The 12,415-nt window shown below is 47.0% G+C and overlaps 1 protein-coding gene across 2 annotated transcripts in view; it reads right to left on the bottom strand.

Annotated features, from left to right (window-relative positions):
* The window catches only part of TMBIM1 (transmembrane BAX inhibitor motif containing 1), a 59,643-nt gene extending 50,103 nt beyond the window's left edge, over positions 1-9,540 (bottom strand). Inside the window, exon 1 of one of the 2 annotated variants that reach the window (XM_088472379.1) lies at positions 9,389-9,540. Coding sequence is in view for 1 of the 2 variants with exons in the window: in XM_088472378.1 (XP_088328504.1) it covers positions 9,126-9,127 (2 nt within the window). In the remaining variant the exon portion in view is untranslated. Of the gene's footprint in view, positions 1-9,125; positions 9,209-9,388 lie in introns of those variants that run through there. The other variant, XM_088472378.1, reaches the window with a different exon arrangement.
* Between the last annotated feature and the right edge of the window lie 2,875 nt (positions 9,541-12,415).

The raw sequence follows: 12,415 nt of genomic DNA, 5'->3' as shown, positions 1-12,415 counted from the left end.
CAATGTGTACCCAGCCGGCCTATTGTGTGACAGGACCCGGCGGGAGCCATGCTGCTTTCGGCAGCGCGCATCGTCAGTAACATTTAGAGTACACACTAGATGACATTGCCGACATGTCTTCGGATCTGCGCGGATCGGACGACATATCGTCTAGTGTGTACCCAGATGACACTGCAACTTGTGTCACCTTTTACCCAACCACTGAAGGAGCCAGAAGGTGGAGCTCATGAGTGAGCTCCAGCCCGATGCCGGCCCTGGGTGCAGCTGCCAATAAGAGTCTGTCTGACTCTTATTGGCTGTTAAAATAAACACACCACCGCTGGGAAGTACAGTAACTGTTACTGAGGACCTCATTCAGAGTCGGTCGTTGCGGCCGCTCGGTCGTACGCCACCGATGTTCGCTAAACTGTGCATGCGTAAAATTCGCAACGCGCAAACTAGCTATTACGATCAGAAATTGCTCTCTCCTTGAACACAGCCAGGTCGCTAGTTTGAGTGACAGGATGAGGCGTTTGTGGGTGGTAACAGGGGAAGGTGCTTGTGAACTGGGGAGTGGAGATCCGAACGCAGGCGTGCCTGACGATGTAAACGGCGTTTTATGGGAATGCATAATTAACTAAGTAGTGTCATGGCACATGTGACATGGGAGGTTTTTACACTGACTTGATCGTAGTGTTTAAGAGAGGGTATGGTCTACCTTAAACTCTACGAACAGCTCCAATGGTTCCCGATGGTCTCGATTAATCCTTATATGCCCTGAGATGACGTGTAATGCGAACGAGAAGGGGGCGTATCTTTAGTCTTACGGCCGCATCCTCCCCTCGCTCGTCCAGCTAACGATCCCATCTTAACGACGCAACTTGCGAGCGCTTCATTTGCATATCCGGCCCCTTTTACCTTACGACCGAGCGGCCGCAACGACAGACTCTGAATGAGGCCCTGAATGTACTACCTGGCCGCGTTGTGTTTGTTTTAGTGTTTAGTGCCGACAGAGCCCATTACACGTGCCCCGCTCGACCCCCCCTAGTTACGCCACTGCTCTAACACTTCAAACCTCATTTCTGTTCACACTCCCTCTTTCTGCTCCTCTTTTGACTGCCACCTCACCTCAGTCAGTTCCGTTATGTTCGCCTCCAAGACTACACCAAATGTAAGCGTGCCCTCTGGACCTCACTCCTTTGCTTATACTGGGCATGCACTTTTATATAAAATGTCTCTCAGTTTGACAGACATTTTATCTGACAGTCTGACACCCAGCAGATATCGTGATACTTTGATATATGTCACAGTGTATAGCACACAATTTCTGCCTTTTTCCCCTGGGAAGGAAACATTTCCTCATTTCTCCCCCATGAAGGAACAGGGAAAATCTTGGGCGGGCAGCCACAGTAGTGTATACACTGCCAGATGCGGCCGGCCGGCCAATGATCAAATAAGTTTGAGGATCGGGCTAATAATTGCATAATGTATTCCCGGCATTAGTCAAACTAAACTACCAGTGTCTTCAGCTTTAAACAAGCCCCTGAAAGAAACAACCTTTTTATTAACGATAACCAACCTTACTCATAACTCGCTACTCATCTCCTCTACCCGTTCCCAAGTCACCCACTAACTGTTCACCCCTTCCCATTACTGTGTAAGCTCTCATGGGAAGGTCCCTCTTCCCCTTGTTCTCCTCCTAGCATTATCCAGGTCGCTAATGCTGTACTTTGTCTCCTCCTACCCCAGTGACTATGCCAGTTTGCCTGCCAATACATTTGGTACAGGATGGTCATTACCGTATTGGCTCTCCCTGCCAATACTCCACTGCATGCTCCTTCGTGCTACAGCAAGCTGCCCTACTCTAGCCAGGGCCGTAACTAGGGGTGTGTGACCGCACAGAGCGCAGGGCTCTGTGGGTGGCACCATCTCCACCCCACGGCCCCTACTTCTGGCTGCCTGGAACGGCACCCTGCAGCCAGTATCACTGCAGCAGGGCCGCTTGCACCCTGCCATAAATACAGCTGCCCGGAGCATCTTGAAGATGCTCCGGCCCCGCTGCTGCAGTTTCCTGGTGCCAGTGGCCCTGCCCCCTTATGTGCAACATCATGCGAAAAGGGGGGCGGCACAGGGCGCTCAGAGCCCTTATTACGGCCCTGACTATAGCTCCTGTTATTTGCCAGTCTGTGGTGTTATAGTAATGTTTGTATGTATTTAAACCAGGGGTGGGCAATAAGCAGCCCTCCAGCTGTTGTTCAACTACACATCCCAGCATGCCTTGCAACAGTTTTAGTTTGACAAAATAACAAAACTATGACAAGGCATGCTGGGATGTGTGGTTTTACAACAGCTGGGGGGGCCGCTTATTGCCCACCCCTAATTTAAACTATGGTTAGTTGTATTGTACTTATGCAGTGTTCTTTTATGTTTATCACCTTGTATGGCTCTTTGTATGTTGTGACGCCTGAATAAAAGTTCATAAAAATATTCTGCTGCATCGTAATGTAAGGATAAAACTTCACCAACTCAGCATCTGACCAGTTATCTTTTACTACAACTGGAGGAAGAACATGGACGTCTTCTCCTTCCACTATATTGTGTCCAGCACAGTACAGTCAGGAACATGTATGTATACTAGTGTGAAATTATACTTATATCACAGCTTATCTCCTGTATAAAATTACCTAGCATCATCACCACTGCACCTGTCCCAGAAGTCATCAATCTAATTATTATCTACTGTACAGATGCCAAGATTTAGGGTTTTCGAGGGTTTGACTGCATTCCTCATATGTACCAAGCTCCAGAATGCAATACATTGGAACCGGTGGGCAATGCCATCTTTAAATGGTCTTACCCGATAGAGGCCTATGGGCTTCAATTTGCATTTCTTTTGGGATGGCTCCAATCGGATTCCTCCCAGGGTTCCCCGTTCAAGGCATGCGCAGAGGGACTTCTGGGTATTAAACTAGTTGAAGGGAAATGTGGGGGCCAAAAAAAGAAAAAAGACCAGAATCTACTCTGCAGGTTTTTAGATCAACTTTAGCACACAAATCCTAATGCAACTGATGGCCACACTAATGCTTGGGACACACTAATTGTTGTTTTAGCAATATTTATCCCCTAATAATGCAGTTATTACATATATGCGGCACTTTAATGTACATATGTGTATAACACTGTGATGAAGAACACCAACACCTTAGTATAAATAGATCCAATAATAATGGTTATCCTGTAACTCACATACATTTATGCAAGTTTCCATACCATGATTGAACTAAACATAATTATCAGTTTATCTACATGTGTTAGTGCAGGCTATTGTCCCTTGCTATTTTAGGCTCTGAAAAGGCCCTGTATGACTGGGATGTTACTTACACCTGGGGAAACTTATGGCAATTTGGTTTTATTTAAACCAAACCGTGCAGATATTGTACTGTGATAAATAACAGACCAACAATTGATGAACCAACTTGAAATTATTTTGTCAGGCACAATGTAAAGTCTGATTAACCCAAATTGTTGTGTGTATGGGGTCATCTGCTGATGCACTGCTATCTGGTCATTCAAACTGGGCACTGAAGAAATCGGGTTGGGTACGAGATGCTGATGGTCAGACTACAGACAGCAGCATTCGACGGATTTTGATAAATATTGTAACCCACCCCTCCCGCAGCCTAATCCTAACCGTCACGGCCCACAGCCTAGACCTAACCGTCACGGCCCACAGCCTAGACCTAACCGCCACGGCCCACAGCCTAGACCTAACCGCCACGGCCCACAGCCTAGTCCTAACCGCCACGGCCCACAGCCTAGTCCTAACCGCCACGGCCCACAGCCTAGTCCTAACCGCCACGGCCCACAGCCTAGTCCTAACCGCCACGGCCCACAGCCTAGTCCTAACCGCCACGGCCCACAGCCTAGTCCTAACCGCCACGGCCCACAGCCTAGTCCTAACCGCCACGGCCCACAGCCTAGTCCTAACCGCCACGGCCCACAGCCTAGTCCTAACCGCCACGGCCCACAGCCTAGTCCTAACCGCCACGGCCCACAGCCTAGTCCTAACCGCCACGGCCCACAGCCTAGTCCTAACCGCCACGGCCCACAGCCTAGTCCTAACCGCCAGGGCCCACAGCCTAGTCCTAACCGCCAGGGCCCACAGCCTAGTCCTAACCACCACGGCCCACAGCCTAGTCCTAACCACCACGGCCCACAGCCTAGTCCTAACCACCACGGCCCACAGCCTAGTCCTAACCCTCTACCTAGTGCCTAACCCTAAAACTCGCCGTCGGAATCTATTGGGATTATGACCGTTGGGATGCCGCTGTCGGTATTGCGACTGTTGCGATCCTGACTACATCCCAAAAATCATATCTAAGCAGTTAAGGTGTGTACATACTAGACGAAATTTTGCACGATTTGCCCGATTTCGACGCATCAGAAGGACAAATCATGCATAATATGTGCAAAGTGTGAGTGTCCACTCACAATAACGATGCGCGTACCCGCGTATCTTCAGATCTTACCTACAGCAGGCAAGATCTGCCAATCTCGTACACAACGCACTGGAAATCGTTAAGGACGCACGATAGATCGTTGGTCAGATTGGACACTTTTTAGCACCATATCATGTCCTGGAGTGGCGGGGAGTGTTCAAGGGAAATCACTCATGATAATCACATGGTGAGCACATCGTCTAGTGTGTACCCACCTTTAGACTCTGCAGATGTGTATGAAGCCTTCAAAAGATTTACATATTTTACAAAGCTATTTCAAAGAGGATTCAAATTGTACTGTAAACTTATCGCTTTCACCCCACCCTTCCTAGAATTCCTGTACGCACTTTGCAGTTATTTTTCTGGCAAGTACATGTAGCTCATTCAGACACTCAGGGAAGAAAAAAAGATCTGGTTGTTCAGTACGTTTATATGTGTATTAGACAAGCCATTCCTCACACCACACCCCTCAACTCACAGCTCCAAGTAGATGCACCTCCATGACTCATCCCGAACACACTTATACAGTATGATCAGTAATGCGGAAATAAACTCCATGTTGTCTAAAAATAACACTGAAAAATAACGTGAGCATAAAAAAAATGAAGTTTTGATACACACAGAGCTACAGGGCTCAGCAGTCATTATTACTAGGGATGAGCACCGGACCATTTTTGCCGGATTTGGATTTGGTTCTAATTCGTCGTCCGGCTTTGGATTTGGATTTGCCAAACTACGGTGACTGGCTTTGGATTTGGATTTTTTGACAAAAATTGACAAAAAAAAGCTAAAATCACATAAATTGGTCTTTTGTTTCTTTCTAGAGTATTAGTAACCTCAATAAAATTAATTTCCAGTCATTTACAGTCAATTTAGACCACCTCACAGCTTATAATATTGTTTTCAACATTATTGGCCAAAGGTTGCAGTGAGCTGACTGGTTACCAAGCGACAAAGCACGGCACAGACACCCCAGTTTAAAGCACATCTATGACACATTGCCACACAGCAGTGGCAGAATTGAAAAGTAGTGCACCCACCCAGTGGGGTACGGCCAGCAGAATCACAGTACTTGTTTACAAAGTGGGCTACGGCCCTAGGAGTCACAGTGCACAATCTTATTCACATTACACCGCACATAGTGCCCCTGATTCACATTACACCATAAAGTAGTGTCTCTTATTTATGTTATGACACACAGTAGTGCCCCTTTTACACAATGCCCCCAGTAGTGACCCTTTTACACAATGCCCACAGTAGTGACCCTTTTACACAATGCCCACAGTAGTGACCCTTTTACACAAAGCCCACAATAGTAATGCCCCTTATACAATGCCCACAGTAGTAGTGCCACTTATATAATGCCCCCAGCAGTGGTGTCCCTTACACAATGCCCCCAGTAGTGGTGCCCCCTATGCAGTCCCCTTAGTAGTAGGACACCCTATGCAGTGCCCCCAGTAGTATGCCCTCCAGTAGCAATGTCCCCATTAGTAGGCCCCCAGTAGTAGTGCCCCCATTAGCAGGCCCCCAGTAGTAGTATGCCCCCCAGTAGTAGTATGCCCCCATTAGCATGCCTCCAGTAGTAGTATGCCCCCCAGTAGCAGTGCCCCATTAGCATGCCCCCAGTAGTAGTGGTCCATTAGCAGGCCCCCCAGTAGTAGTATGCCCCCCCCAGTAGCAGTATGCCTCCCAGTAGTAGTGCCCCCTTACACACACGAATAAAACAAGAAAAAAAAAAAAAAAAAACGTACCTGAATCCCCGCTCCTGCCGCCGTCCGCTCTGCTCTATTACGCGCGGAGGGAGCCGGAAGACGGAGCTCATGAGTGAGCTCCAACCGGCTCCCTCCGTGCAGTAGCCAATGAGAGTCTGCCTGACTCTCATAGGCTGCTATTACAAACACAAACCTGTGTAGGGCAGACCGCTATCACAGCGGTCTGCCCGACATTAGAGGAGCCCTGACGTCGGATTCTCTCGCGAGAATCCGACATCAAGAGGCCGCCGTTCGGCCCCGAATGGGGATTCCAGTCAGGCGGGGAACACCCGAACAGGGTTCGGATGGACTCGGATCCCCTATGTTCGGAGCGGTTCTGAACTGCTCATCTCTAATTATTACCACAGAGGCAGAAGCAAAACAACAAGGATGCACTTTTACTTTGCAGCAATAATCTACACACTAACCGATGTGTGTACCCAGCGATCCGACACATGACCCGGCGGCCGACATATTGGGTGATCCGTACACACTGGATGATTCTGTGCCTGCCCGATATGCCGGCTCCCCGCATAGCGCTGCATGAGATAGTCAGCATCATCGCCTGATCTTACATGCTGCACATGAGATCAGGCGATGCGGCCAACGACTCTACGGGAGCACGCACTACACGATGTAATGCATATACACTACACATATTTTAACGACTTGTCGTAATTGGCCAAATCGTTAAAGATATTGTGTAGTGTGTACTCGGTTTAAGCACATGCACATTTTAATGGATAGGATCTGTAAACATGTACTCCCAATAATATCGCTTTTATCATTCGTACTGGTACATTGCAAATTCAAGAGCTCCACCCAAAACTACTAATGTAGTGTGGGGAAGGCAGGAATCATAAGATTCTACTCAATTAGCATAAAGTAGCTACCGCTATCCACAGATGGAGACCAAGGGGGTCATTCAGACCCACTCGCGAGCGGCAGTACGCTCGCAAGTGGTTCGATGTTCCCCACTGCGCGTGCGCATGACGGAGGGAGCTCCGTCGTGCGCATGCGCGAGACCCGGCGAGCGACAGGCTTTCCATCGCTCGGGGTCTCGCACCAAATGGGGCGTGCTGTCGATGTTGATTGACAGCACGCCCCCTTTGGTGGGCGTGCCTGCCAGACGGAGGCGTTCCCATGGGAACGCCTACCATCTGAAGCCGGCCCCACTGACATCACTAGTGATGTCAGTGGGAGTGATTTTGGCTCTGATAGAGCCAAAATCACTCCAGGGCTTGTGGCTGGGAAACCCGACCGCAGGGTTTCCCTCGCAAGTCCGATGGTCGCGATGGTCAAGACCATCGCGACCATCTTTTTGCACGCTCGTATATGCTGTGGGTGGTGACCCACAGCTATACGAGCATCCAGGAGGACGCTCCATTTTAATGGAGAAGGGCCCTGATTCAGAGCGTCCGGCTCTGAATCAGGCCCCCAGCTCTGAAAAGTCACGCTTTTCGGAGCTTGGTACATAGGGTCCAGACTGCAGTCTCAAGCACTAATTAGCCTTTTACAGCAGATAATAGGTAAAATTATGCAGAAGCTGTAGTTTCTACATAATGAAAAATGGGCTTGATAAACATGCACCTAAAGCTTGCTTTTAAAATTATATATATATATATATATATATATATATATATATATCTCACAGGCAGGAAGGGAAGTAATGGACAACCTGACACACATTACACAAAATATCAGCAACGCGAGTTCCATTGGGAAGAGGAATCTGTGTGATAATAGCAAACTTCATCATTATTATAGATTGCATAGATAAGGGCAATATATGATCCCTGGGTAGAATGGGTGTCAATTAATAATAAAAAGGTTGACAGTCTAGGTAGACACCCAAAATGTCGACATGGATGAAGACCAACAGGTACAAAAGGTTGACACAAAAATTGTCAACACTTTTTTTTTTTTTTTTTTTAAAGGGTTAGGCTGTAGAAGGGGCAGTTAGGTATTTACCCGAGGGTTAAGTTGGGTACACACCTAAAGATTTTCTGTCCAACCATCCAACTAGTTGATTGATTGGAATGAAAATCTGGTAAGGTATGAAAGCAAATGACAATCAGCAATTTTCTCCCAAACGCGGGAAAATGGACAAAAACTGTTGTTTGAAAAATTGTTTCGATCAAACATTTAACAAACTTGTCTGAACGACCATTTTCATCTGTTTTCTGTCATTTAGGAGCAAATTGCTCAGTTACTCCCATATGTTACCAGGTTTTTATTCCAACCAATCAACTAGTTGGATGGTTGGAAAGAAAATCTTTACGTGTGGACCCAGCTTAAGGCACTAGGAGGGACGATTAGGGTTAGGCACTTACACCGAAGGAAAGGGTTAGGCACCAGAAGGAAGGGTTAGGGTGAAGATTAGAGATAGAAAAAAACAAACATGTGCCAACCATTCCAATGTCGTCCTTTTGTACCTGTCTACCAGATGGTGTCGATCTTTTGACGGTCTATCTAATTATAGTTGAGCTTTTAATCCACACCCATGCTGCTGGGTTTACCCAGTACAAGGATCGGTCATCGGATTGTTGAAAGCAAAAATATACATTAGGCATCAAAATAGGTCAAAATCTAAATATATATAATGACACAATTCCCTAACAAATGCAAGAATGCTGCAAACCCAGTCTGTTCATGTTATGCAATTGTCACTCCCCCAATACCACCACCAGGATGACGAGCCCCCTCCCCCACAAACAGTAACACAAAATGTAACCAGCACACCGATACATACAACACAGGCACTCACAATCCCTTACACCCGGTCCTCAGCACACCCGCTACTCAGTCCTAACACCGGATCCTCAGCCTTTACATTCGCTATTCAGTCTTTACATCAAACAGCCCTTATACAGTACATCTCCTCCTCAGGCCTTACATCAGTTCAACAGCCCTTACACCCGATCCTCAGCGCTTATACAGTACATCTCCTCCTCAGGCCTTACACCCGCTACTCAGTCCTTACATCAGTTCAACAGCCTTTACACCCAATCCTCAGCCCTTATACGCCCCCCTTAGCTCACCCCTACACATTTTCCTGTAAACAGATTTCCATGTGACATCTGGTGCTTTTTATATTCTGATCATCTTGTGTTATGCCAGTAGAATATGTATAATGTAGCTAGGTTGCCCTCCTCTTACCTGACTTTAGGTATCTCCCTCCTGTCTGGGTATCTCTGTTCTGACCTGGCAGTGTGTAAATCGGGGATTGGGAGCTGGGTGTGGGTAGTCAGACAGAGTTTCCTACACTCCCTTCTGAATTCCAAATGCCAAGTGATGGATGTGTGGTGATAGCGCCCTCTGCTGGCTAAGTCTAGCTGTTGTTAGTCACATAAGAAAACCCATAAATGTTTGAAAGGGATTTCTTTATTCAGCACTGAATCCAATTTATTATTATTATTATTATTATGTATAAATATATTGTATGGTTTATTACTTTGGACAAAACTTAAGGGCCCCATACATCAGTTGGCAGTTTCTCCAATCCGACTGACACCGTCAATATGCCGGTCGGAAATTTTGATCGGCGATCCGTCTGGGAATTCGAAAGATTCTTCATGTTAAAAATCCCCGATTTGCAGATCATGGTCATATTTTGGCCGGGATCTGCAAATAATGAAAATCCAGCATGTTGGATCTCACCGATACCCTGCCTTAAAGTTAAGAAAGGATGGTGAATGATATATCAATGTTGAAAATATATTGCTACGTGTTTGTAAAATATGTAATCATATAAAGAAATAACAGGATTGTATGTATGTAAAGTACAAGTAAAAATAAGATGCAAATTAAAAGGCATTAAAATAAAATGGGAGATCGAAAATAAAAATTAAATGAAACTAAACATAAAAGTTAATACTGTTGATGTGGAGTTTGCATGTTTTCCCAATTTTTGCCTAGGGTTCCTCCAGGTAAGCCAGTTTCCTTCCCATAACTCAAAATACATACTGGTATGTTAAATGGCTGCTGACTAAAATGGAGTATAATGTCTGTTAAGGAATTAAGGGCCTGATTCAGCAGTGCACGCAGACTGTCAATCATTGGGCGGAGAGGCAGTGGCGGCGATAGCCTCCGTTTCCCAAAACAGAGTCATGTCGCTGCCTTTGTGGTAGAGTGAAGAGGCCAGGATATCCGTCGGCTGAGGGAGATTTACTGGCCTCTTTTGTGCATCTGCGGTATAGCAGATGATCCGATGCTGCGTCCTCGGATGAAGCTCAGATCAGTAATGCATGCAGGAGACATGACGCCTCCTTCTGCATGACCATATTAGTGCCATTGCAGCTGCGACCATGAGGGCGATTCAATTCAACGCAAATTGAATAGCGCCGGGAGCGAGCTGTGCTGTGTGGTTGGAGAATGCCGGTTATCAACGCTTATCGCGCCTTAGCAAGGGTGTTAAGGCACGTTAACCGGCATTCTCCTACCAAAGTGCTGGGCGCGCGGCTGTTAGCGCCGCGCTATGCAAAAAAACAGCTGCGCGTCCACCACTTTGGTCGGATTTCTTCTCGCATTCCCAGGAGGGTGCGAGAAAAAATCCTTGGCGCGCCCAAACAGTGCGTTGAATTGAATAGCTCCGGGAGCTCCCTCCCGCTGCTATTCAACATCGCGTTGAATTGAATCACCCCCCATGCTAGCAATTCCATCCTCTGTTGAATCAGGCCCTAATGCTGGCCATACACTAGTGCGATTTCGGGCCGATTGTCCGATTTGCGACGTGTTGTATGATGAATCTTGTGGAAATTGTGTATTTTTAGACAGGATACGATCCGAAGCACGCTCCCGCCGCTCTTCAAATGTATTGTATGATCAGATGTGCAGTCCATCCTATCTATCGTTATCGTATGCAGATCGTGCCGTGTATTTGTGCATGTGATACATCGTGCGCCCGACCAGCATTATTTCAGTGACATTTTGAAGAAGTGTGCATTCTTTCAATGACCTTCCCTCCTAAACTGCAGATCGATCGTATTGTGAGATCGTATGTACATCGTATGTCATTCGTGTGGCCGGGACTGCCAGGGAGCTGCCGGGGAGTTCAAGGAAAATCGTGAAATGAATCTTATATTATGCTGGTCGTACTAGTGTATGGCCAGCATAAGACTGTGAGCTCTAGGGCGAATACTGTATGTGTGGAGTTTGTATGTTTTCGCCATTTCTAATTACGATTCTTCTGGGTGCCCCAGTATCCTCCCTACACATACTGGTATGTGAATTATCTGCTGACTAAAATGAAGCATAAAATGTATTGAATTACACTGTGAGGTTTAGGGTGACAGACTGGTGTAAATTACAAATATTCTCTGTGTTGTGTGGGGCTGATTCTAAGGTGGATGGTAAAGGCACTGCTGCTGCATCTTTACTGTGCTAAAATATGCAAAAATGGCAGGAGACGTCTTGTGTTAAAGGAGGTCCGGGTTTGCGAAGAGGGATCCATCCGCCGGTTTCTCACAGACTCCCCGGCGGCTGTGCGTATGTGTGACCTTGGGTCACGCAGGCGTAGCCGCACCGACAGGGAGGATGTAAGTAACGCAGCTACTTCTGTAGCTGTGATACTAACCGAAGGAACAGCTGCTTTTCGGAGCTTGGGATTAGCACTAGCAGAGTCAAGGCACTGAGGGGCCTATTCATCATACCTAAAAAAAAATCGATGGAGGTAATTAGGTTTAGCACTCGTATGGAGATCTACCTAATTACCGGAGGAATTCATCATTCCTCCTTCCCATAACTATCTATTTAGAAAAGCTGTCATTTTTGCGATAACAGCTTTTCGGGAAATAGATAGTTTTCCCTCTCTACTCTACCACAGCTGTAATTAGTGCTGCGCATGCGCTGTTACATCTGTAAAACCAGTGCATGCGCAGCACTGCCTACAGCTGCGGTAATTTTGTGTCCCCCTCACCCCCCCTCCACCCTCCTCCCCCTCCGCATACCTCCCCCCCGTCCTGCACTTACCTACCCGCTGCAGCACCACCGGCTCCAGTGTCTACTCTGACACGTTGTCGAAGCCGGATAATTGGCTGAGTCAGGATCGGTTTAAAATTAAATATGCACAATGCCATTTTGCGAATGGCAATGAGACGCCATTTTGCGACTGGCCGCCCAGCGCCATTTTAGCGAATCTCACCCATTATAGGTACATACTGCAATGCTATTATTTAGCGTTGTGCG

Source organism: Taudactylus pleione, unplaced genomic scaffold (assembly GCF_031769625.1).
Source record: "Taudactylus pleione unplaced genomic scaffold, aTauple2 ptg000122l, whole genome shotgun sequence".
In the NCBI taxonomy this organism is placed as follows: domain Eukaryota; kingdom Metazoa; phylum Chordata; class Amphibia; order Anura; family Myobatrachidae; genus Taudactylus; species Taudactylus pleione.
The sequence above is the reverse complement of the archived record's forward strand: the minus strand, read 5'-3'. Positions and strand labels throughout refer to the sequence as shown.